Below are 27,118 nucleotides of genomic sequence, written 5' to 3' on the forward strand. Positions count from 1 at the left end.
TGGCAAAAATGAGCTTTCTATTCAAAAGACTGTTGAAATAGTACATGGAGGGTCCCGCAAGCAAAATAATCTAACCATTGCTAGCTACACCCACCTCTGCGGGAATCTGGTCCTTCACTGCACTTGAGCAGCGAGGGAAAGAAAAAAACTGGTGGAATCCAACCTCGAGCTGCGCTGCAAGAATCTACCTCATTCTTCAAGTTCAGCCGGAAATGAACGTTCCCTGAAACGCACTCAGGCGGCACTTGCCGCTCCGCCCGGCCGGCGTCCGCGACCTCACTCGCGGTTCCCACGCTCCCCGAGGCCGCTGAGAACACCCAGCTCCGTGGACGAGACTGCGCACGCGCCCCAGCTCTGCGCGTGCGCCCTGGTTCCGCGCATGCTCAGAGGCGGCACTGGAGGCAGGGCTGCCCCGCCCCTGCCCTCAGGCCCCCGCTTCCCTTCCGCGCCCCGGTTCCCCTTCCGGGAGCTCCGGCGGCCGCCGCTACTTGCAGCTCTGTGCCTTGGCTTGCAGCTCTCCTGCGGCGACCATGGCAGCTCGGACCCGCGGGGCTGCCTTGTGGCTCTGCGCCACAGGTACAGGCCTGGCGGGGGTGGTGCGGGGGGGCGCGGGGACTCTCTCCGGATGGGGTCGGGCCAGGACCGGCCGCGGAGAGTCCGCCGAGAGAGCCCTCTCCGCGGCTCCTTCCTCCGACGCGGGGTGCCCAGGACCAGGGTCTCGCGCCGGAAGGATGCGTTTTCCTCCGATCGGCTCTGATTCTCGGGGCGGCAGGAAGTGTCCGGAGCGCTGGCCCCACTTGGAGGCGTGAAGGATGCTGCCTTCCCTTTCACTCGGTGCTTTGGCTTTAGGTTCCGAGTCTTGTCCCCAGGGAAGAAGGGGGCGAAAAGGGGGGTGTCCCAGAGCAGAACAGACTCGGGTGCCGGGGGGGGGGGGGGGGGGGGGGGGGGGGGAGTGCCCCGATTGTGGGTCGGCCTTTGCTCAGCCCCCCGCTTCTCCCTGTTTCTCTCTCTGGGCTGTTTTCAGTCAGTAACCAGGATGTTCCAGATCCTCTTCCGGAATACGTATTGGTGGCGGGGCTCAGTCTCTATAAAATTGAGAATAAAAACTAATCGTTTGGAAGAGATTAACCAAAGAACGTAAATGCCTATGTGCAAAAGTCATGGACACGGCGATAGTGCGGTGAAGACCTGGGGAGGGGAAGTGAGAAAGAGGGGTTACTGGAGGGAGAATGAGACATCTGTAATACTTTCAACAATATAATTTAAAAAAAAAAAAAAAAGCTAATAGTATGTGGAATGGTATTTGGAGTTTATACCGAGGAGATCACTGGTATTAGAGAAAAAGGAAAAATAAGGATTTCTATCCCTATTCCCAAAAAGATGGCATGTAAAAAGGAAAAATGGGATGAAAGTGGAAGTATATTTAAAAAGAAACTCTGTGATTTACTAGCCTTTCCCAGTATGGTTGCATGTAGAATGTATATTAAACATTTGACCTATTTATGCTTTTTCATCACTTGTGCTCTGGTAAGGTTCAATGAAGTTTTTGGTAGGGTGATAAAAATCAAAAACAGTTTTTAGATGACTGAGCTTATAGTACAAGCCAAATGATAACCCAGCATTTATTATATATGTTTTTTCTTTCAGTTTTTTTACTTGAGATGGCTTTCTGTAAAGGATATGTAGAAGATTTAGATGAATCGTGAGTACATATATATATATATTAAGTATTATCTTCTTCCAACACTGCATATTTGTATGAACCTAGACTTTTAATAATAGAGCCAGTAATAACCAATGCTTATATAGCACTAATTTTGTTCAAAGAGTTTTACTAAGGTGTAAGATTTAAAAAGTGCCAAACTCATCTGTGTTGTCTTTTATCATGTCACCTGTATTTGTTATGTTTTTCTGCTTTAATCAGTAAGTGGGCGCTGGAATTTGGGACCATACTGTGTTTTTGCTTTTGGTTTTTTACTGTTACCGCAGCATTAATCACAAGGCCTTGCTTATAGTAGGTGAGGAGTCGTGCTCCAGACCAAAACCCAATGTGCGATCTTTCAGACCATTGTAAGGATTTACCTGGCAGGCCTCCAAAGGGAAAAGACTCTCCTAACACTCAACTCGGTGTACAACCTGTGCCCCGAAGTCTCTAGAGGGAGTTGTAGTCATAGACTCGGGCCTCTGGGGCCAGCGGAGCTAGCAGGCTACATATCTGCATTCCTAGCCCACTTGCCTTTTGGCAGGAGGCAGGGGGCTCACCCAAGGCATTTCCCGTGCGCTTGGCATGGCATTTCCTCTGCAGAGACCTCCTTACTGAGGCGCTTGGCAGAGGCACTTTGCTCCACCTGAACTCAGCACCTTTCACCTCCTGTCCCTTTTCCCTGGCTATCCCTCTGCCCAGGGGCCCATAAAGAGGCAGAGGCAGAAGCAGCATTTGGTTCACTGCTCCCCTGTGTATGCTGACCCTCCTGACCCTTGCCTGGCGTGGTTCTATTTGGGGAAATGTAACACTGAGGAGCTGGCACCTTTTTTGTGTGCCCCTTGGCTTGCATTATAGCAGTAAGTGAGTAGAGCCTCCTTTGTTACTCTCACTTTGACTTGTCCTCCTTACCACCTCCACATGACTGCACTGCTATAGCAGCAGGGTGGTCAGTGGAGCATAGTGCTGTTCTGAAAAGCCTCAGGGTCCTATGGGATGCTTTATCAGCCATGCCAGTGAGTATTGGGGGTTATTAGCAGATTGTTTACAGAAACTGTTTGATTCTGGGAGAATCATTGTCAACAGGGAGGTAATCTCCTTAAATGTAACTGAAAGGTTAAAGTCGGTGGTACAGAGGCAGGCTAAATAGCCATCAGACAGTGAATAAAGAATAATTTAAGGAAAAGGGGATGGGTTATGAGGTTATCCAAAGGGATGGGCTAAACAGCTCTGAAACAAAGGATATTGTTGGTCATGGTGGTAGCAAAAAAAAAAAAAAATGTATTTAGGACAGTAAAATGAAGAAGGGCATAGAAGAAACAACAGGAGAGCTTAGGCTGGGCTGCTTTGATTCACTGGGAAGTCAGAGAAAAGGGAGCCTTGGAGACGGGTTCAGGGTGAGAGCCTGAGACAAGCTACTGCTGCCCATTGCTCCCCTGGTTGCAAGTCTCATAGGGCCCCTTAGAGGTTGGGGGATACATGCCTGTGGAGGAATGGCATGTGCGTGCTCTTTGGAAAGAGTGCGCACAGGGTCCTATGTCTGGAGCATATTTCTTTCTCTGGCTGGTGGAAATAGAGGTTTCAGGGGAGAGTCTTAATAGAATATTCATCAGTTTCCTGTGGGGTCAGGCATGGTGTTCTCCACCAATTGGTTGGTGCCAGGGCAGAGAGTTATTAAGTCAATATAGTTAATCCTGAGGCAGCCAAGGTGCCACTTATCTGATTTTGCTGCTTTTCTGGGTCTGGAGCTGAAATACAGCTGAGGTCAAGACATTCTTTAAGCATGGTGTTCTCCACCAATTGGTTGAGGCCTAGATGTTAACTTTAGAGAAAAAAAGGCCAGAGGGTCCAAACTGCATTACCAGTGATATTCCAGGAGAGGATAAGTTGCCCTGGGGGCAAGGTTCTTGTTTTCCCAGGTTTGCCCCTAGGCATCTGGAGCTTTCTGTACCTGGCCCATTGTCCTTGCTCTGGGGGGTCTGTAAACCTCCTCCTGACAGCCATTAACTTTAGCTATGAGTTTACCTGAGGAGGAGGAAGGGAAGATGAACAAGCATAGGCACCCAAAACCCTCACCTTCTTTAGATGGATGTTCTGTTGACTGACAGTGTTCTACCTGCTGTGAATGCCCTGACCTACTGATGCCAGGGTTTCACAAGAAGAACAGGTTTTTCATGCTAGTTTGGTGTCTTCTCACTCAAGCCTAATCCAAGATGGTATCTGAATGTCTGTCCTCTGGTGGACCCAGGAGGCAATCAGTTGCACCCCTGCTTGCTCTGGGGTAACAACTTATTTCCATGTTTAGCTGACAAGCCTGGTATGCTCCTGAGTTCCATTTTATTTTGTCAGCATAGAGGCCTGTGAAAACACAGCAGTGCTTATCTGCTAGGGCTGGAGGGAGAAGCGGAAGGTGGGAGAGCAGTGGGCAGATCATTTTACAGTCTGTCCTACTGCATCAAGCTGCAATGAGTTTGAAGGTACTCCACTATGGTTGGTGAAGGTTGGATGGTGTCCACACCCAATTCCATTCCAGTAAGTTAACCCAAAGGAGCCATCATTGACCCAGGCCCAGGCGTGGTCCAGGAGGTCTCTGTATCTGGATCCCCATTGGACTAAAGGAGGCTCCTTGGATGTTATTCCTGAGAGGTGGAGGGGCACTCGGGAGAACTTTTCATGGAGTTGTAAGACTCGGCTGGGCTCCTGTGCCTTTTCCACCAACTCATAAGCAGCATGCTTGGAATTTCTGCTCATGAGCCTACTACTGCACTCAGCTGCCAAGACCCAGCAACTGGCCAATAACTGCCTCTCAAAGAGGTGCTTCTTTCAGTCAACTTGGGGAGGATATGGATCCGTGGAAACCAGGAGGAGAGAGCCCTGTTGGCCTGCTGGAGGGCTACCAGGGTATCCTGCTATTTGGGGCTCCACTGAAACGCAGTGGCCTTTCTGATAACCTGGTAGATGGGTGCCATCAAGATCCCCACATGGGTTATATGATAGCATCAGTAGCTGATTGGGCCCATCAATTCCTGGACCTCTTTTCTATTTGGAGGTTGGAAAGGGCAAGAAGGAGAGCAGCTATTCTCACAAAACCACATTGTTTACTCAGTGTAAACAATTATCAGTAGCTGAAATTCAAGTTCCCAGATGCCAACTAAGGGCAACCCAAAGCAGGCAAGCTTTCCAAGTATAGCCTCAGGTCTGCTGCATTAACTCCAGGCGTGAATGGAGCTGAGCATGTGTCTGTGTTTTTACCAACTGCCACTTCATTACTTCAGTTCCCTACTTTTATTATGATGTTTAATGGATAAGGTTTACAGATCATGGAGTAAAACTTGCACATAAAAATTTATTAAAATAATTTGTTTCATGCCCTTATATTTGTCAACTGGTTATCCCCACCTGTTATTCAGTGGTAAAGTGGAAACATACAAAGACTTATTTTATGTTTTTTGTTTGTAGATTTAAGGACAATCGAAAAGATGACATTTGGCTTGTAGATGTGAGTATGTAAATTTTTTGTACTAATTAGCCACCCCTACAATTTTAAACATTATTTTCTACTAGAGGCCTGGTGCATGGATTCATGCCCCATTGGGGTCTCTCAGCCTGGTCTGCACCCTCGCAATCCAGAACCCCTCAGGGTGATGTGAGAGAGCTGATTTTGGCCCAGTCCCTGCAGGCCAGGCCAGGGGACCACACTGGTGCACAAATCTGTGCACGGGGCCTCTAGTATGCATATAAGATCTTTGGTTAATCTCTTTCTGCCCTCCCTCTTCCCACTTTCATCTGAGATTCATCAGTCTGTTCCATGTTTCCATGCCTGTGGTTTCTGCTCCTGTGCTGTGCCTCTGCCCCCTGGTAGTCAGTGCGCATCATAGCTGCTGGCTGGTCTGCCAGTCAGCCGGTTGACTAGTCACTTAGTCTTTCATATATATAGATTCTCTTCTACCCAAATATATACAGTTAGTACTGAGATATATTACTCAGTTTATTTTTTTTTTAAGTAATACTTTTTGGGTTTTTATATTAAAACTAGAGGCCAGTGCACTAAATTTGTGCATGGGGGGTTGGGGGATGTTCCCCTCAGCCCAACCTGCACCCTCTCCAGACCGGGACCCCTTGGGGGATGTCCAACTGCCAGTTTAGGCCCAATCCCCAGCAGTTGGACATCCCTCTCAAAGTCTGGGACTGCTGGCTCCTAAATGCTTGTCTGCCTGCCTCCTGCCTGATTGTCCCTAACGACAGCAACCCCCCCTCCCCCCTGCCAGCCTGATCACCCCTAACCATCTCTGCCTGCCATCCTGATCATCCCAAACTGCCTCCCCTGCCGACCTGGTCATCCCCAACTGCCCCCCTCTAGCCTGGTCGCCCATAACTTCCCTATGCATGCCATCCCTTACCTTCCCCCCCATCCCCCTTCTGGCCTGGTCGCCCCCAACTGCCCCCCCTGCTGGCATGATTACCTCACACAGCCTGTTGTTCAGTCATTTGGTTGTCCCTCACTAACCCCCTGCCGGTCTGGTCGCCCCATGCAGCCTGTTCATTCCCTCACTAATTCCCCTGCCGGCTTTGTCGCCCCACGCAGCCTGCTGTTCGGTCGCATATTCCTTTATTATTATATAGATGAACCGCAGAGCCTTAAGGTTCCTGGCAAGGAACTTGATTTTGATGAAGTTCTGATGAGGTTGGTTTGTGGATTATGTCTGAGGGAGATTATGGTATGATTTTTTATATCTGAATTCACTCTCGGTTTGTCATGTTATCCAAGAGACTGTATATATCAATCATGTGGCAGTCAACATCATATTTCATCTTAATAGTAACAGTCAAATTTTCCTCATTTTCAAGTGTGGAATATATTCACATTTGATGGTGTTTGGAGTTCGTTTTCAGCTGCCTCAGTAAAAGAGGAGAGTGGCAGTGCAAGAGGCAGACTCACGGTAGCAGAGTGGACACTTAGTGAAGCCAGGCTGTGGGCACAAGGTTCACTGTATTTCTCCCTCTCTCTCATGCCCGTGTTTGAACATTGCCACAGTATAGTGTTCAAAAATAGATAAGTCCTATTTCATGAAAGTACAGCAAGAATTTTGTTATAGCGTTACCCTAACACCAGTTGCCACCTCAGCCTGGCTGATTCTAAAGAAGGAAGAACTGTGGTTTTAGTTTAACCAGTCTCACTTGTCCTTTTGCCAAACCAGGCAGTTATCTTAATGGTTTTCCCTATTTTATCGATGGTTACTCTTAAACCAGTAAAGGCACCTACTGTGTTGGAATTTTTGTAGTAGAAATAGATTCAAATTTATCATTAACACCTAAGGGGTGTGCACATGATGTGTGTTGTATTTGGTGATCTCATTTTATACATAACATGGACACATCACTTACAAACAAAGATGCTTTTATTATAAATCAGATAAAGAATATATATAAGATTTAAAGTTTCCTTAAAATAGTGTCAGTATGGAGGGCTATGCTTTATGTCTTTTTATGTTAACCAATTTAAAAGTAATACTTATTCTTTGTTTTGTCTAAAACAGATTATAATCAGATCATTTTGTCAAAGAGGTTCTTTAAAATTAAGGCTGATATCCACAGTAGCACAGTATTTTAGTAATCGTTTTTGTTTATTTTTTAACAAGTTTTATGCACCATGGTGTGGTCATTGTAAAAAACTGGAGCCGATTTGGAATGAAGTTGGTCTTGAAATGAAAAACATTGGTTCGCCAGTTAAAGTTGGAAAGATGGATGCTACTTCCTATTCTAGTAAGCATTTACTCAATTTACTTTTTAACTGTTAGCCTAATGAAACTGTATAAATTTGCAAAGCTGTATTGAAGGTAGGAGGAAGAAATCCATGGTTGTTTTTTTTTGGGTTTTTTTTTTTGCCCGTGTGAAATTAAAGTTCTCTTAATTTAAGACTATGCTTTATGAGTTAAATGAATTAACCATTGAATGTGTAATGTGAAATATGTTAACCTTCAGCCTATTGGAGATGTTTAAGCTATTGTTTCTATTTTGAACCCACTTGAGATAATGTGTGACTTGAGGCAACTATAGAATTTGAGCACTAACTTATTGATATTGGTGTGTAAATTAAAATGAGAGTTTGTTGTTTGAGTAGTGTGAGACAGCATGGCCGGGGAGTAAATGGGAATATGAAAGATGAGTTGAGTTAGGATAAATGCATGTGAGGGTCAGGAAAGTATTCACTTTAGAGAGTATTAGAGCAAAATCATAGAGTTGGAAATGAGTTTACTGAGTGCGTACCATAGAATAGACTGGCGTTGGCAGACTATGGCCCATGGGCGAAATCTGGCCACCACAGTATCTGGTTTTGTAAATGGAGCTCTACTGGAGCACAGCACACTGTTTGTATACTATTACCTGTGGTTGTCTTCATGTTCCATTAGCACAGTGAGTGGTTGTAACAGAGACTGTATTGCCCACAGAGCCCAAACATTTTTTTTTATGACCCTATACAGAAAAGGTTACCAATGCCTGTCTTAAAGGATTTGGGAAAAGACAAAATTAAGTTTAGAGGAGTATGAGACATCATAGAAATTTGGAAAGAGGATGGCTTCAGAGAACAGACTCTGGCTCTGCTGTGTATATGCTTTATTTAGATATGCTTTTGCTGTACAGCACCAGGAAAGTGTCTTAGCACCTCTAACTTCTATTTTCACAGAGGTAAATTTTTTGGTAAGGCCACTTTTAGTGATTATTTTGATATTTCAATGATATAGCACCTGTAAAGACTCTTGTAGTATTTAATAAATGTAGGTTCCTTTTTCCTTTAATTTAGTGAAGAAAGTGGAAGTTTGTAATGAGTACAATTCGTTTTAGAAAATCAGGGTTATACTCTGGATACAATTTTGGAACAAGACCTATGTTTTAATCCTAACTCTTCCATGTCCTGCTTTTGTGGCTTTGGGGAAGTACTTAATCTCTTCATTTTAGTTTTCTTGTCTATAAATAGAAGAGTAATAATCCTCTAGGTTATGGTTGTATTGATATTTCATATTCAAAACCCTTACCACAATAGCTACTACATACAAGATGCCAAGAGGTAATTCTAGATTTTAAGGGGCCCTCATGTAGGACAAAGGGTTTTAGGTTTTATTGCTAGTCAATTAAGAGGCAATACATGTTTTTGAGAAGGCTAATGGCTTGCTACATGTAGGAAGGAAAGAAGAGTAGCGACAAGAAAACCATCTAAGTCGACTGTGTGCATGTTGGTGCAGGATGCTGGAAGCCTTGACTTGAGTGGTTAACAGTGGAGTAAAGATGAAAGAGTAATTCTTAGAGACATTTTCAAGGGTGAAAATACAGATGTGACAGATTAGCTCTGTGATATAAAAAAAAACAAAAATAATAGTATAGGATACTTAGCAGAGTTACTGAACTGGTTATGTGGAAAATAATACTAAATTGAAATTTGTATGCATTTTCATGTTAGCAGCTATTTTGAGTTAGTGGTCTTTTGCTTTATGTTTAGGAATAGGGAATTAGAGTACATATAAGATGTTAGAGCTGGAATTAATTGAGTCACACAAATGAATTGTTGAAACTTTGAGAGAAGAGATCAGTGGTAGGAAGTTACTGTAGAGACAGACTAATATGCTTGAATTGGTATTTCTTGAAATAAGCTTTTAAGAAAGTTTAAAAAGTTACTCCTTTCAACTGTTGCTCATGAAAGTAAATTATTGTTACTACACTTTTATGTTGATTAGACATGCATGTAAATATATATTCTTCATATGGCCATTCATTCATGGTCACTCAGTCAATATTTGGTTTGTCAAGCCTGTACTGGTCTGTAGAAATTAAACAAGAACCAAAACAAATCTTTCTTGTCCTGGAAATACTTACAGTTAAATGGAAGGAGAGAGATGAACAAACTAACAAGTGCAATAAAGTCATAAAAGTGCCACATTCTCTGATCCTTTGAAGCATTCAGTGGAGTAGTAATGTGTAAAGGAATATGAGAGTATAAAGATAATGAGAAAAATAGTACCTATAAATCAGTAAATATCTTAATGAAAACTACGCATGTAATGCTGCAGTGATAACAGTTTACATTATGTCAGGAATGCATATCATAGTTATTAGCTTATTCAGTATTTATTAAGTGCTCCGTGTGCACTATTAAGTGGCATGAAAATCAGAGAAAAATAGTGAATACTTCTTTCTGAGTAGCTTAGAGAATAAAGTATTTTAATTGCTGCTACTAAAAGCAATTTTCTTTTCCATCTTAAGACTTCATATATAGTTTGTAGCTTTTTAAATACTATACGATAGAACTTTTTTTTCATTTAATTTTCATAAACCATTAAAAGGTTTAAATTTTGCCATTGATCTTAAGATAGTTAGGTTTTATTTGTTCACTTAGCATTGGAGTAAAAACCTCGCCAGAGGTTACAATGTGTGAAATGTAGACATTTAAAACATTATCTGAAGCAAACCTCTAGCTTTAGGAAAAGGGACTGGGAACTGGTATGTCCTGAGGACTGTTTCCCAAGCTAGCTGCCAACATGATTCCATGCCTAACGCTAGGTTACTAACAGATTGGCTGTTCATGGGGAGCTCTTCCATCCCCCGAGGTGGCTTTTCAGGCAGTCACAGAGCCAGTGTTTCTCAGTGTGTAGTCTGCATACTACCTACATTAGGGTTACTTGAGTGCTCATATAAACTCAGATTCCAAAGGCCATACTAGCTTTACCGACCGAAAATCTCTTGAGATTGGGTCATGAGAATCTGTATTTTTACATGGATTTCAGGTGATTGTACTGCACACTTAAGCAGGAGAATCACAAAGTTAAGTATTTTGATGGATAGTTATTTATAGAACTTAGATTTGAGTGGGATAGGATTATTCAGTGGCCAACTATAGAATATCTCATAGAGTATTTGTGAGGGTAGCTTATTTCTCAGTCATGCACATATTTGCAGAGTAGAAGCAAATGCCATTACACTCAGTCCAGCAAATCTCGGTATAGAATTCTTGAACTAGAGAAATTTGAACTATCATGATTTATTCTGTCTAGCAGTTTTGTACCAAAATTTTTTTCATGCATGGTGTCAATTAAATAACATGAAAAAGTTGTATAATGTCGAATGTGAATTCATATATGTATTTTAGCTTCTCTCTTCGTACATATCCCTTCAACAGTGAGTGCTAAAAGTGTGTCTTGTATGGAATTTAAAATAGTTATAATGTTAGCTGCAATGATATATTGATTTTCATTATGAAACCACTGAAATTCTGTTCATTCCTTAACCTAAATTGAGGAATTGTGATAGTTGTATGATAAAGTTCATATTTTACATCTCTCTTATTTATAAATTTGCAATGACATTTGGCCAATAACATTTATATTCTGATTCCTTGTTCACAGATTATATTTGCACTGGTGATATTTGGGGCCAAATAATTCTTTTTGGAGGGAGAAGGAGTTCCTATTCATTGTAGGATGTCTAGAAGCATCCCTGGTCTTTACCTACTAGATGTCAGTAGCATTGTCCCCTTACTCCCAAGTTGTGGCCACCAAATATGTCTCCAGACTTGCTCAGTGGCTCCTAGAGGTCAATCCTCCCCCCGAATTGAGAACCATTGCTGTATTTTATTCCCTTTCATGTCAGACACATAGTGACACTAAATGCTAAGAAAAACAGCATTTTTGAGCTGAAAAGGACTTTAAATTAAGTTCAGCTCTTTACTTCTCCTCCTTCCCATTGTGTAGATGAAGTAATGGAAGATTATTTGCAGTGAAATGACTTTGAGTGATTTTAGTCAATGAATTTAGAGGAAGATTTAGGCCCAGAGTCCAAGATCACCATGAATCCACCACCAAGCTTGTCTGTCCCTTCAAATTATTTCAAAGAAAAAAACAAACAAACAAAAAAAAATAGAGGTTTCACAGTACACCTCAATTATGGTTATTTAAAATAATTTCCAGAGGAAAATTATTCATGCTACAAAATGGATTCTTCAAATTGTAAAGGAATTAATCTTAGATTTCTATACAAACTATTCTCTAATAATGAAACCAACAAAAATGTAAATTAAAGCCAGTTACAAGTTTTCTACACATGGTAATGCTTATTAATATCATCTGTACATAGAATTATCAGCAGATTATTACGTAACAGTGAAGTCAGGATCAAGAATAGAAAGGAAATGGACCTAGCATTTGAGGATCTCTGCATGCCAGATTCTCTGTTAGATTCTTTTTTATTTGTATTCTCATGGTAAAGTTGCACCCATAATCCTACATCTTCAGATGGGGAAGCAGTCAGAGAACTTAACACATTGCGGACCACTAGTTTTATTGCTAGCTTTACCCATTCGCCAGATAAGTTTCTATTGAACGAGTACCAAAAACGTTTTACATAAATGTTAAAGGCACACTTTAAAATTAAATACCCATTGTGTTTTGAAGTTATTTATTACATGTTCTTACAAGCTAATATCTTTTAAAGTATGATACTTTGTAAAACACTGTAATGTGAAGTGAGAATTCTTGTGATCCATCCACAGTTTGTTAGTAACTTATTTAGAGCTGTGCAGATGATAAATGAAGTTGGGATGCTAACTTGGGTCAGTATATGTCTATAACTCATGCTTTGCTTGTGTGCTTTTATAAATTATACAACCATTTTCCTCAAGGGAAACTTAAGTTTGAAGTTTTAGGAAACTGTCAATTGAAATTCTATCAGGAATAAAGGTATGTTCAAAGAGCAAAAGGGACTGCAGAATGGGTGGTATTATACATCTCCAACTTATAGATAGGAAACACTGAGATCAGGGAAATGAAGTGATGGGGATAAATTTCTCTGAAACCTATTGTGAGAAACAACACCAAGTTACAGAATACCACCACTTATTTTCTCATTTAATTGCATTTTCAATTTTATTTATGTAAGAATAAATTTTACACTACATCACATGTGTCAAACACAAGGCCCGCGGGCCAAATCCGTCCCGCCAGGCCTTGCAATGTGGCCCGCACCGCGCTGTCATCACTGCACTCCGCTGCGTTTCCATCACAATGACAGTTTATGACTGTTCAGTAAACCATTCGGCCCACGATTTAGGCTGGATTTTAGATTTTGGCCCCTTCTCTGATTGAGTTCGACACCCCTACACTACATTGTATAAGGAGTTGCTAGGGGGATATGCCCTCTGCTCAATCAATTATGCTAGTATTTACCTTTGGCAGTTTTTAATGAGTTTTGAGTGAAGGTGATGAGGGCTTATATTTACCTGCCTTAATTTGGGATGAGAAGTAGTAAGAATATACTTTACTCATATAATGTCGCCAAAATAATTTCTTTTTAAAATTTATTTTACATATTGATTTGTAGAGGAGAGGAGAGAGAGAAACATCGATTTGCTATTTTGTTTTTTTATGCATTTATTGGTTGATTCTTATATGTGCCCTGATTGAATATTGAAGCCAAAACCTTGGCTCTAACCATCTGAGCAATCTTGCCAGGGCCTCCCCTAAACTGGCAGTCGGACATCCCTCTCACAATCTGGAACTGCTGGTTCCCGACTGCTTACCTGCCTGCCTGCCTGATTGGCCCTAACCACTTCTGTCTGCCATCCTGATTATCCCCTAACCACTCCCCTGCTAACCTCATCAACACCTAACTGCTCTCCCCTGCTGGCCTGATTGCCCCCAACTGTCCTCCCCCTGCTGCCTCAGTCACCCCTAACTACCCTCCCTTGCCAGCCTGGTCACTCCCAACTGCCCTCTCCTGCTGGCCTAATTGCCCCTAACTGCCCTCCCCTGCCGGCCCGGTAGCCCCCAGCTGCCCTCCCCTGCCGGTCCAATTTCCCCTAACAGATCTGCCAGCCTAGTCACCCCTAACTGCCCTCCCCTGCCGGCCATCTTGTAGAGGCCATCTTGTGACTACATGGTGGCAGCCATCTTATGTGATGGCATGACAGTCAATTTGCATATTACCTCTACTATATAGGGTAGTCTGTTAACTGAGAATAGTTATTTTGTTTTTAATGTTCTAGTTGCCTTGAATCTGTGAAGAATTAGTATTAATGTACTATCATGATTTCTGTAATTCTTAAAGCCTTGAGTCTCTATTATTTGCTTGTATTGTTACTATTTTTTCTCTCCTTTAAAAAGATGCTACTGTAGCAAATGTATCTCATTTGAACTTGAGGATCTCTCTATATAAAAGCCTAATATACTAAGCGTCCCCTTGGGAGTTCAACCGAAGACTGGGAGTTTGATCACTTCCTATGATGTGTGCTGACCACCAGAGGGCGGCGCAGTACAATGGAAGGCCCCATCCCACAGCTGCAAGGGCCCCTACCCCTGCACAAATTTCATGCATTGGGCCTCTCCTTCCTAAATAATCTGTGTCAATTGGAATTATTCCAGGTTATTACAAAAGCAGAAACTTTAAAACCTTGTGGATAAAGTTGATTTCAGATCATATACTGACTATAGAAATTAAATAAATAATTTTGCAGATATTACTATGTTTTTAAAAGTAAAGTGCAATGCAGTTCTTTTAAGACTCAGAAAGCTTTGAATAAAGAAATGGGCCCTCCCCCCGCCCTTTTTTTTTAGAGAAATATTTGTGCTGGAAAGGAAGTCAAATGAGAAGTGAGACTTTATTTATATGTGTTTATTTATATATTTTAAAACAAGTCTATCTTTTAAAAAAAAGTACTGTAGAGTCAAAATTTTAACTAATCTTTTAGCACTTATTTCTTATTTGTCATAGGATTTTGTGTAGGGTGTAGGTTAGATTGTTAAGTAATTATTTTGTATGAGAATGTCATGTTTTTCCTTTTGTGAGTTTATATTCTCTTTAGAGGTAAAACACATATTTATATGTTTTTTTAAGTAAAAAGGCTCATTTATGACCTAGTTTCTCATTTTTTTAAAAATTTAGAACTTTTATTCTTTTTCTTATCAAGGCATTGCTTCAGAGTTTGGAGTTCGAGGTTATCCAACAATTAAGCTGTAAGTTGAGTGTTGTATGTTTATATGTCTATTTTTATTAGTTCACTTTACTTACATTTTATTAGATTAAGTCCTAGTACTTTCCATGGAGGAGTTAAGGTTTGGGTTCAATAGTTCTTTCCAGGGGCAGGATGTGATCAAAGGAGAGGGACTGCATCTTTATGCTTGTTTTTGTATTTAAGTGAATGTGCTGTTTCTTAAAGGCTGATTCATTAAACGAGATTTGACTGTGACAGGCACTGTGCAGGACAAAGTATGTAGGCCTAGTTATAGAAGGTCTTTTACCCTTGAGCAGCTCCAGAGTGTATTCCACTTTATCATGTGATTCCTGTCTCCTAACAAATTTTACTTTCTGTAATTATAAAGGATGATTCATTAGAGTGAAAGAAAAAAGAGAATCAAATTTATAGATGTTGATTGTAATCTGAAGGTGTTGATCAAGTCTAACATATAGTTTTTATGTTGGAAGAAATGGGGTAATAAATATAAAAGCCTTATTTTATAATTATCGTTTTACTGAATTTTCTCATGCATTTCTTCCAATCTTTATTTTGATAATATGGGGAGTTGAATTGTTTTAAAACTTATTTTTATAATGAAATGAGTTTTTATTTCACTATTTTAAAAATTCAATTTCAAAAATTGAGTAATTTTACTTTTTTATTCTTGGGTTTTGTGTTGATCTCCCAACTTCCCTCACTTTTTAAATGTTTGCTAAACCTCTTTTACTTTATTGTGTTAAGTAAATTATGCTTTCCATTTTTTAATTATAAATTAAATAAAAGCACTGTTGTGCTTTCTTAATTTTTTTTCAATTCTATGTTGAACACATAATTCATTGACAGGCTTTTAGAAATAATCTAATTTTCTCTATAAGAGATGTTTTTATGCACTGCTTTACTCTATAATCTTGGAGCATCTTTCAAGTTACTATGATATTGTAGTGCTTAAGATTTGTTTTTATCACTACCAAAGTACTATTAATTCCCTGACCTTTTACTTGCTTTTAAAAAGAAAAAAACAGTGAGAATTATAATGCTTTGACCATGAATGGGTAGATTATTCATTATTTAGAAGACATAGATGCAATGCAACTATCAAATACACAGTAAATTATTTTCTTGTAATTTTAACAAAATACTGCTTTTTCTTTATGTTTGGAGTTGCTGGTCCCCTGAAGCCAGTTGTCTACTGTATTTTATGTGGTTATGCTATTTCTTGTCCATCATTCCATATACTATTTTTATATACTGTAATTTTATATAATAATACTGATTGGTTACCATTAAATATTAAAATAGTTGAAATAATCCAAGCTTTTTGTTTGTTTGTTTTCTTTTTAAGATTAAAAGGGGACTTGGCATATAATTATAGAGGACCACGAACTAAAGATGATATTATTGAGTTTGCTCACAGAGTATCTGGGTAAGTTTTTACTAGGAAAAACTTTTAGTATATGGTATCAATATTTGAAAATTAAATTATTTTTATAGATCATTATTGAAGGACTTAACCTGAATAAAATGTATCTACTTATTTATGAGAAAAGTTAGGGTTACATAGAATATGCAAAAAGATTCTTTAAAAAATGACAGAGGGGAGGTTTGTGATACTTGTTAATTTCACATTTAAATTTATTTACAGTATTGAAGAATTTTTCTTCAAATTTTTAATTGATTTTCAAAATTTGGTTACTTTAATTTTTATATTATTATAATTTTGCTTTTCTACTACCTGGCTTACATCATTTTATTTTATTTTTAAATATATTTTATTGATTTTTTACAGAGAGGAAGGGAGAGGGATAGAGAGTTAGAAACATCAATAAGAGAGAAACATTAATCAGCTGCCTCCTGCACACTCCCTACTGGGTATGTGCCCACAACCAGTAGATGGGTAAATGCCCTTGACTGGAATCGAACCTGGGATGAGTCCACAGGCTGATGTTCTATCCACTGAGCCAAACCGGTTAGGGCATCATTTTATTTTTATTGTTACCTGATTTTAAACTTTTACAAGAAACCTCACAATATTATTGTTCTGACTAGTCTTGGGCTTTTAATCCCTAGGCTGTGATGATGGAAAATGCTTTGTAGACACAGCTGAAATTCTTGCCCTGATCTACCATATGCTGCTTTATGCCAACTGTGAGGTATTACTACACATTTTGCCTAGAATGTGACATAATTGAAACCCATATGCTTCAATAAGCATTTCCTGTTGGTTTGAAAGCAGTGATTTTATGTTTTCATCTACATTTTGCTCTGGGGTATAAAGAAAGTTGTTTATTATTATTAAAGTGATTAGGTGCAGCATTTTGAAGAGAACATTCATCAAGATAGTTTAACCCATACTGACTTTGAAAGTATAGGCACTTTCTTATGAGTTTGACAGAATATATTATATCGGTAGTTTTAAAGTAAATTAAAATATTGGATGGATTTGTTGAGTGACATGATACTCACTTTTAAATTATTTGAGGAAAGGCAAAGAATTAGGAATGATCTTTATATATTATAGTTTGCAAAGCTTATTGATATAATTGTCACTATTTTACATTGATTATACATTTAATTGTCTATTTGCTTTGTGAATAAGTAAATTTTACAATGACTTTAAATTATATGAGGGCATTACTAGTAGGCTGTACTTTATTCCCTCATTATTTACATTAGTCTTTACTAGTATGCTTTAGCAATTTTTAATGTTTTAGTTTAATCTTAAGAAGGCTCTCCTGATGTAACTAGGGGTGACTCTGTTGGAAATGAAATTTCAAGAGTCGGTTCTGGAGTTACATCAGTTACCAGTTAATTACTCAAGTAAAAATAGGAGCTGGAGTAGAGTGATGCAATGCAGCTAAAGAATTGTACATTTTGAAATGTGTTTGCCTTTGCAAAATGTGGCTTGTTCTTTTGTAAATTTGGTGAAGTAAAAAATCTGATAATATAGGGCACATTTAAAAGAAGACTGTCTCTTCTTTTCGTTTTTTAATAATATTTCATAAGTGATATGTTTTGTAATAACCTTTGATATAATCTTGTTGGGTTTGACATATACTTATATAATAAAATCTTCGTACCATTTGGTTTTCTCTTTATGAATTTTTTATGTACTATGATTTTCCATTTTATTCTTCCTGAAAAGAAAGCATACTTAAGAAACCTTTTAGATTTTAACCTTGCTAGAGCATTTTAAAATTATGTAGCATTTAAATGAACAGTGTAAGATGTAAATATTCTTAATATAGTATCAGAAACTCTTGGGATAGTATTTCACAGTATACTTGTATGAATGATCTTTTGAAGAAAAGAAAAAAATACACTTATGTCGATTATTTGTTGAATATTGATTAAGCTGGTACTCTCTAAAGGGATATATTTGAAACTTAATATTTAAAATGATAGATTAAATTGTGGGTGCTATATTTTTATTATATGGGTATAATAGTGATCATGGACTATAGTTTTATTAGATTAATAAGGATTGGGTGATACATTTAAAATGCAGTTAATATAGCACTTACACGTTATAAATTTAGATCATATAGGTAGGATTGATTTGTTCTGTCCTTAGTTCAAATTGAAGTTCATTTTTTGTTTTTGTTGTTTTCAAACAGAGCACTAATTCGACCACTTCCAAGTCAGCAAATGTTTGAACATGTGCGGAAAAGACATCGTGTATTTTTTGTTTATATAGGTGGAGAGTCAACTTTGAAGGTATCAAATGATTTTATTTTTTAATCCAAAATTTCATCAAAGACTCAAACTTCACTTTTGTGGGACATACATACTTTAGCTCAATCTAATTATTTTTGTAATAAAAATATATCTTTTTTTATATATCCTCTACAGTGTTTGCCTTCATGAAGCAAAAGTAAATAAAAAGTGGGCAGATGTTGCCTGCCTTGGTATTTCTTTTGTTATTGATCTGGTTAAAATTTTTAATATTTTGAACCTTTGAGATTAAAAAATGCAATTTGAATGTAAATTTTTTAAATGCAAAAGATCATTATCTTAAATTATTTTATATGCATATATGTGCATATAGGCACAGGCATCCCTTCCTGTACTCATCAAATTAAATTAATAAATATGAGTTGAGCTTCTGTTATACCTAATAAACTATTTGGAAGAGTTTGAAGGCTCTTAGTTATAATGGTCTTTTGCCACACAAACAGCTTATTGTATTTGCTTATAGTCTACCAGAGGCCAGGCACACAAAATATGTGCATGGGTAGAGAGTCCTTAGGCCTGGCCTGCAATCAGGGCCGATCTCCCCCAGCTGTAGGCAGCCAACCACCCCGACTCTCCCCGCCACCACCAGTCATCCTCTGTATGTGGGGAACCGGTGGATTGATCGTGGCACTGCTCGCACCCATCTTGGCCTGGCACCACCTGCGTCTGCTGCCACCCATCCCCGGTTCCCCATTCCCCATTGGGTGATCAGAGCCTGCGTACCAGGGGTAGAAAACTGGGAGCAGCTTCTGTGTTGAGCGTCTGCCCCCTGGTGGCAGTGTGCATCAAGTGACCAGTCATTCTTCCATCTGATCACTTCATATTATGTTTTCATATATATATAGATATTTTCACATAAAAGGACTTAAGATAGATTGTGGTATACTAGTTAGTGAATTATACAGTTTGCTCTGGTTGTTAATGAATAATTAATTTTGATCTTAATATTTTAAAGTCATCTTTTTTTGTTTGTATTTTCACAGGAGAAATATATAGATGCTGCTTCAGAATTAATTGTATATACATACTTCTTTTCTGCCTCAGAAGAAGTGGTTCCTGAGGTAATATTTAAAGTTAGACTTTAATAACTTAATTTCAATCTTTAACTTATTACTTGATTTTATCTGTAAGATTTATTAACTGTAATATATGTGGAAACAGTAAACATGTTCATTCTTTTCAGTTGGTACCAGATTGCTTATTGTTAATAAGCAAATACCACTAGATTATAGCATTTATGAATTTTGTTTACATTAGCTTTTTTTTTACTTTATAATAATAGCAGCTGTGAGAGGTGATATTCATACCCTTAACTGGTTTGTAAGAAGTGGATTTACTTATATATAGCTGTAGAATAAATGACTACTTCTTGGCCTCTAATCTTGTGCTAAGCACTGTGTAAGTTCTGGATTGAAGATGAGCCAATGTTTGCGACCCTGATAGATGGAGCTCACATTCTCCTGGTGGAGGAAGTGGGACTTAATGTGAGCATTGCAGGTGATCTCTTCTGTTGGGTCTTCTGACTAAGGTAGTGATCCTTGGTAAACAGATCTACAAATAGGATGTCATCTCTACCTAATAAAACATAACATGCTAATTGACCATACCTTTGTGATGCCCACCAGCCAATCAGGAGTGGGTATGCAAATTAACCCAACAAAGATTGCAGGTTAATTTGCATACACTGGTGCCAAGTGGCTGGGATGGGGCGGGATGCTTGCACCATCGCCATAGCAATGACATAGGCGCTCTACACCACTCCAGTTGCTCCAGGCCTCTGGATAGTGTAGGAAGGCAGAAAGGCAGCTCCAGCTAGAGCAAAGACCCTGCCCAGCAGCCAGAGGAAGGAAGGCCCGTTCTTGCACGAATCTTTGAGCATCAGGCTTCTAATCACTATATAAAATAAAGGAGCAGTGCAATTGTGGGGACAGTAAGAGGTGGAATGGCTGCTCTAGATTCCTTGATCAAGAAATGTCAATCTGAGAAGAAATAGTTGAACTGGGACTTGGATAATAGAAAGGAGCCATGTAGACATCTGTGGCCAGAGGAAACCAGAAGTAGGGAACAGAAACTACAGGTGCCACAGTGAGTACCCGCCTGGCATATTTGAGGAACAGAGTAATAAGCCAGTGTGGTCTTAATGCAATGAGAAAGAAAATAGCAGGCAGGCGGAGGCCTGTGGAGGCCTTACAGGTCATGGCCAATCATGTAATCCCGTTGAAAGTTGGTGAAGAACATGGTCTTATGTTCATTTTAAATACATAGTCTACTAATATGTGAAGTGCAGAATGAAGTGGATAGGGATGTCAGTAGGTGAACTCTTGAAGTAATATAGGAAGTTTGGGTTTGGAGGTTAGTAAGAGAATCAAAGAGAAGTGAAAGAATTGTTGTGCTTTGGAAATAGAATTCTTTGTGCTTGCTGATCTGGAGAACAAAGGAAGAATTAAGAATGACTCATAGGTGTTTGGTTTGAACAACTGGGTAGATGGTGGTGTTTTATGAGTTGAGGTTACTGCTGAAAGAAAGAGTTGGGAAATGGGGGAAAAGGGCATGATCAAGAGTTTTGAATTGTTTATTTTAATTTGATTCAGCATATTAGATATCCAAGTACAAGCATCAAATACTAGTACACAGTTGAGTATGGGGTCAGGGTTAAGTCTGTATAAATAAATTCCTTAAACTTTGGATGCAAAGTTTTAAGGAAGTAAGAGGGCCCAGGACCTAATGACAGTAAAGGAAAATGACGAGAAATAGCCAGTGAATAGGAAAGCAAGATGAGTGAGGAAGCCAAGAAAAAAACTGTTTTTAAGGAAAAAATATGCAGTGTGTAAGATTCCCAGGTAAAGCAATGTAATCATTGCACAGCCTGGGGAGGTGGGGAGGAACTAGAACCTGCCTGTGCTGACTAATGCCTTACGCCCTACTCTTTGGCCACTTCCCCAGTGTCTCCCACATCTTAAGATCTGTTGTCAAATCTAAGAGTAATCCATTGTTTTCACCTGAGCAAACAGGGCACTATGCCAGGTGATGGGTGTATAAAGAGATCCAACCCAGTTCTTGAATGAACTTGGGATTCACTGTGCTCTTTTAAAATAATTGTAACAACTTGTCATTGTTAGGTGTTTTTCTCCTTTCCTGGCATCCTTTAAAAATCTTGAAACCATAGCTACCCATTGAAAATTTTTAAATAAGATTGTTTACACATCTGATCTTTGCAGTACGTGACTCTGAAGGAGATGCCCGCCGTGCTTGTTTTTAAAGATGAAACTTACTTTGTATACGATGGTAAGTTCTAAAGCTTTAGTTTACATAAAACATTTTAACATTAAAATGTTGTGTCTCTTACAGTACTTGGGTGTTGATGAAAGATTTTGTAAATGTAACTGCTTCTTACAGCTCCCATAATCTACCCAGTTAGTTGAATAACTGACACATTTTTCTTACCCTTCAAATCAGTGTTCTTTCCTTCTGGGTTGTGCTTTTCTATGGTATTTTTATTTTTTGGTGAGCTCATTTGCCTTTTTCAGAAGTTAACCCTATGCAGTTTCTATAGATTTCTTTAAACGTTCAAAATTAATTTTTTTTAAAGATACATTTTAGAGACATAAAAAAGTGAAGAAATATAACATCCTCAATAGTGGTGACATCTGTTGTATCCTTGCCTACCACCACCTCTTCCTGCTCAATGGAAGCAGCCACTACTCAGCATTGCTTCCTCGAAGCAAATACTCAGCCTGGTTTTAAAATATTTTTATTATGTTAAACATACATAATAGTAAGCAGAATGCTAAAGTAATAAATCCCTTCATATACACCCGTCACCTAAGTGAGACAGCGACCTAGCTCTTACTCACATTTGCTTCAGCAAGTTTTTCCTTCAACAAAAATTGAAGTATTTGAAAGCAAATCCTGGTAGCGTTTAATCATTGTGTGTTTTATTCCGCATCTCTCAAAAATGTGGCCTTTTTTTGTGTAGGTAACCACATGCTGTTACAGCACTGAACAAAATTAACAGTAATTTCCAGGTGATGCTCTGAGGTCTGCCCGGCAATGCAGCAACCTCATAGTGAAGCACTCCTCTGTGCATCATACCTGTAGTGCATCTGTGTGTTTGTTTAGAATACAACTCTATAAATGGGATTTATTAGCTTAAGATTATGATCCTGCATTTTACACATATTGCTGGAGTAGAATGCTGTAAACATCATAACGACATATTTACACCCTAATTATCAACTTTCTTTCATTTTTAAGAGTATGAAGATGGTGACCTGTCATCTTGGATCAACAGGGAGAGGTTTCAGAATTATCTGACTATGGACGGCTTCCTCTTGTATGAACTTGGAGATACAGGTACAAATATACATACAGCTCTCTATTCCGTCATAGAATTTCTTCTTGATTTAATCACTTAAGGAAATAGATTTTAAGCTCTATTTTAAAAATATGTTCTATTTATTTATTTTTAGAGAGAGAGGAAGGGAGAGGGAGAGAGAAATAGAAACATCAATGACAGAGAAACAATGATCAGCTGCCTCCTTGCCCCCCTATGGGGAATTGAGAGAGATGGTTGATTGAATAGCACATGTATATATCTGCTCTGAGCCAGAAACTGTCCCAATATTTTTGGGCATGTAATCTCATTCAACTTTTCCAATAACTTTGATATTGGTACTAGTTTCTAAAGTAAGGTGAAGTTCCTGAGGTAAGTCTTTCAGCTAATAAGTGATGGTGCTTCACCACTGTTCGCCCAGGCAGAGAGCATGATAGACACAGAAGGTCATGCTGCCTTCCCAGAGGACATCAGGATGAATGGGGCTTATGTTCTGTGCAGGGTTAAATAACTTTGCTTCAGTTTTATTCTGTGTAATATTACTGGAAATAGTGACTCGTGGTACTGAAGGGAATAGCAATGTAAAAATTATTCTCTTTATACACCCTTCTTTTAGAGCTACAGTAATTAATAGTAAGTTTCATTTATTGACTTATTTCTTATGGCTTTTGTTATTGAAAGACTTCTTATTTTAATCATTTTGTGGGTTGTATGGAAAATACAATATGTGTATGTGAGCTATTAAATATTTACTGTTGTTTAATTATGAGGATAGGTGCTGGGAGGGAACTTAACACTTGAAGTCTACTAATTCACTGATTAGCTCTACTGAGTGAGATAACTGGAATTCAATTCTAAAAACGTATTTACTAATTCCCCATTCACAGCTGCAATAATAATTGAAAAGTCTGCATAATGAGAGTTATTGAATTTAGATATGTTTTTTTTAATTTCAGGAAAGCTTGTGGCTATTGCAGTTATTGATGAGAAAAATACATCAATTGAACATACCAGGTACAGTGCCTTGAAATGATTTTAAGCTTCCAATGTCACCTAACTCAAACTTTACATGGCTTCAGATAAACTTAATACAATATCTATTCCTGCAGTTTTAGATCAAGAGGCAGATGAGATGTTATAATGGAGTAATTACATTTTTCAAGTGAAAAATGAAATATTCATGTGTTTGTTGTTCTGCAGATTGAAGTCAATTATTCAGGAAGTTGCTAGAGATTACAGAGATCAGTTCCACAGGTAAGTGCTTGCACTCAGGACAATTTCTCTAGTTTTGTTTAACTGTGTTTTGTACAATAAAGCAAAAGACTGATATTTTATCCTTACCCAGATGAATTACGGAGCTGAAGTGATTGCATTTCTGTATGAATTGTCTGAACTTGAAGTTTTTTGATATGTCCCCTGAACAAATTTGCAATATACCTGTTTCTTGATAGGATTTGGGATAAGTTTTACAATAAGAAGATATGTACATAGGCTCATACATTTGAGATAAAGTTAAATGAGAAATCTCAAGTCAGATAAAAAAGTGATGTGATGCTTATAACAGGACCTCAAAGAATAACAATGTAAAAATAAGTGATATTTTTCCTATGTGCTAAATCGTTATATTTGTTGCTGACATGAGATAGTCATAAACTTGTTATATTAGTTAGTTGCTATTACCTTTTATTTCATCTTCTAATGATGTATCAGTGATATATACTTACAGATGAGCATCTTTTGAGTAGTCCTCTTGTTGGGTGTGTAACTTTTCTTAAACGTGTTGGTATAGTTAGAAAGACTTATATTGCTTTGAATTTAAATATATACAAACAAAGTAAAAATGTCTTAGAATGTGTTTAATTTTATTTAGGTATATGTATATCTCAGAAGTCTGTAGAATTCACACTGTTCCACATTTATTATATGTAATTTATATGTTAAGCATTTATTTACATGCTTACAAGTGCCATTCTTTTTTTGTACTAAATATTGCTTTCTTTCTCCACCCCCTTTCTCCCTCTCCCTCCTTCTCTCCCTCTCTCTCTCTCTCTTTCTCTCTCTCTCTCTCATTTTTGGTTGTTGTTGGTTAGGGATTTTCAGTTTGGACTTATGGATGGGAATGACTATATAAATACCTTGCTGATGGAGTAAGTACTAAATGATTAAATGATTTCCTTGTCAATCTGTTGATTTTTAAATTTCTGTTTCTGAGAGACAGACAGACTAATATACACAGTTTTTCAGTAAGTACTTTAAGTTATTAAATATACATTGACCTTGGAAGGATGTTTTCTTGGGAATATCTTTCTTCTGGCAGTCGCAAAACACAAGAAGGCAAACCCAACAATGCAGGCACATGTTCAGCCTCTGCTTCATCAGGTGTGTTACCTTCCTGTTGACCCAGTCATGGCCCTGCCCAGCGTCAGGAGTCGGATGAGCATGTTTCACCTTAGTTCAATGGGCAAAGGGTGTGGCTTAGGGAGGGATAAAGAATTATGAGCAACAAAGTAATCTCCTGGACTTGGTTACTGTGTGCAATAATTAGTGGTTTAAATTCATTTTCTCCTTTTGCATAACACTTTGATATAGACATACAATAATTATGAGCTGATGTGTAGGTGACATATGAAATTATAAGCCGTTTGTGTGTATGTGTGTGTGTGTACGCGTATGTATGTATATATAAACATTTATATATATATATATATATATATATATATATACATTTAAAGCAAAATTCAGAGTAATCAGAGTTTGACAGAATCATAGTCATGGTGAAACATAACTTATTCAATAGGGTTTTCAAAATATAAGGCAGAAAAAATACAGTGGACACATTATGCATAACAAAACTTACAACATGGATGAATAGCCAAACAAACAAAATACACTTGGGTAATATGTGATTAACAGAGATGGTATTTAATAATATCTGTGGCAAGGAGTAATATTACCCAGAAATTGATACTTTGTACATAATTTTTCTCCTTAAGTTTAATTATGAAAACTCAGCTGTTTTATATTGTATATAGCATGTTTTCATGTAATCATAATTTAGCTAATTTTTAAAATTGATGCAAAATTTGAAATTTCATGTAGTTAAAAGGAAGCAAAGCTATTAATATGGCTCCCTCTTTTTGTATTATAGTTACTTAGATATAATATAAGCAAATATCAGAATGTTTGTTATCTGAGTGTTTAATGTGGATATTGATTTCTTTGTTTTTTTATTTTTTTATTTTCAGTGAATTGACTGTCCCAACTGTAGTTGTACTGAATACTTCAAACCAACAGTACTTTTTACTAGATAGACAGATCAAGAATACTGAAGACATGGTCCAGTTCATTAATAGCATTTTGGATGGCACAGTAGAAGTAAGTTGTTCACTTCTGTTTCAAAGGACGATGACAGGAGGTGGAAGAGAAAGCAGTTCTTCTCTGATTCTGAAAGGGAAAGTCAGCGGCCCATGGAAGAGGGCAGCCGCCCCTCCATACCCTGCTTCTTTCACACTGTGGCCGGTTCTTCGTGCCAGACTCTGCTGAGGGTGGAAATGTCCCGTAAGGGTGATTTGGGGCATTTTTGGTTGTTTCGGTGATTGGGAGGTGCTTCTGGCTGTAGAGTCAGGATGTAGGGATGCTTTCATCGGCAGTGCACAGAGCAGTGCCAGTTGTGAGCTGTCCTGTTCTAAGACCCTTTCTGGAGTCCAGAGGACGATTGGTTAAGTTATTTATATTGTTTTTCCTAGAAAACCTGTTAATAAGACCAGTTTCTTAAGAGAGAAGGTAATATATTGAGAATCAGAGCCACAGTGGAGATTTCCAGATCCTATAAAATATTTCTCAGAAATAATGAATGGGAAGTTTTAACTTTTTCTTTTTCTATAAATCTTACTGGAGTGTTTTTTGGACTGTTGCAGCCCATGGTAGAGGATCATGAAATCACATCAGCAGATTAAATTAGAAAGAAATGCAGCAGATTAAATTAGAAAGAAATGAATCTTCTATGCTTCCATGAAGTTTAATTATCTTGTTTCAACTTCATACAAACTTTATATGAAAGTTGGTTCACAAAGTAGCAAGTATTTCTGCTTTGGGAATAACAGTAGGGATTTTATATTTCTCACTCACCTGTGTGTGTGAGAGCCCTTCTATTCATGGGTTAGTGAAACCCAACTCAGACTGTTAACGAGGAGGTCTCACTGGCTCGCCTGACAGAGAAAGTCAAGGAATAGGGCAGACTTTAAAGGTGTTTATGCCAAGAATGTGATTGATCGTCTTCAGGAATTTTTCTGTAAAAGCCTTTTGGCACCCTTTATTTTTATTTTTTTGAAATATGTTTTTATTTATATCAGGG

The 27,118-nt window shown here is 38.3% G+C and overlaps 1 protein-coding gene across 12 annotated transcripts in view; it reads left to right on the forward strand.

Annotated features, from left to right (window-relative positions):
* Nucleotides 1-414: 414 nt before the first annotated feature.
* Nucleotides 415-27,118, forward strand: part of TMX3 (thioredoxin related transmembrane protein 3) — a 49,840-nt gene continuing 23,136 nt past the window's right edge. For 2 of the 12 annotated variants that reach the window (XM_036418236.2, XM_036418235.2), the window contains exons 1-15: nucleotides 1,017-1,180; nucleotides 1,282-1,549; nucleotides 1,648-1,702; nucleotides 5,162-5,201; nucleotides 7,342-7,465; nucleotides 14,652-14,697; nucleotides 16,042-16,122; nucleotides 18,314-18,413; nucleotides 19,415-19,492; nucleotides 21,650-21,716; nucleotides 22,686-22,784; nucleotides 23,721-23,778; nucleotides 23,965-24,018; nucleotides 24,855-24,911; nucleotides 26,010-26,139. In XM_036418236.2, the coding sequence (XP_036274129.1) occupies nucleotides 1,142-1,180; nucleotides 1,282-1,549; nucleotides 1,648-1,702; nucleotides 5,162-5,201; nucleotides 7,342-7,465; nucleotides 14,652-14,697; nucleotides 16,042-16,122; nucleotides 18,314-18,413; nucleotides 19,415-19,492; nucleotides 21,650-21,716; nucleotides 22,686-22,784; nucleotides 23,721-23,778; nucleotides 23,965-24,018; nucleotides 24,855-24,911; nucleotides 26,010-26,139 (1,296 nt within the window). In that variant the 5' untranslated portion in view covers nucleotides 1,017-1,141. Of the gene's footprint in view, nucleotides 577-1,015; nucleotides 1,181-1,281; nucleotides 1,550-1,647; nucleotides 1,703-5,161; nucleotides 5,206-7,341; nucleotides 7,466-14,651; nucleotides 14,698-16,041; nucleotides 16,123-18,313; nucleotides 18,414-19,414; nucleotides 19,493-21,649; nucleotides 21,717-22,685; nucleotides 22,785-23,720; nucleotides 23,779-23,964; nucleotides 24,019-24,854; nucleotides 24,912-26,009; nucleotides 26,140-27,118 lie in introns of those variants that run through there. The other 10 variants (XM_036418234.2, XM_036418229.2, XM_036418238.2 and 7 more) reach the window with 10 other exon arrangements.

This window comes from Pipistrellus kuhlii, unplaced genomic scaffold, assembly GCF_014108245.1.
Source record: "Pipistrellus kuhlii isolate mPipKuh1 unplaced genomic scaffold, mPipKuh1.p scaffold_m20_p_6, whole genome shotgun sequence".
Classification (NCBI taxonomy): Eukaryota; Metazoa; Chordata; class Mammalia; order Chiroptera; family Vespertilionidae; genus Pipistrellus; species Pipistrellus kuhlii.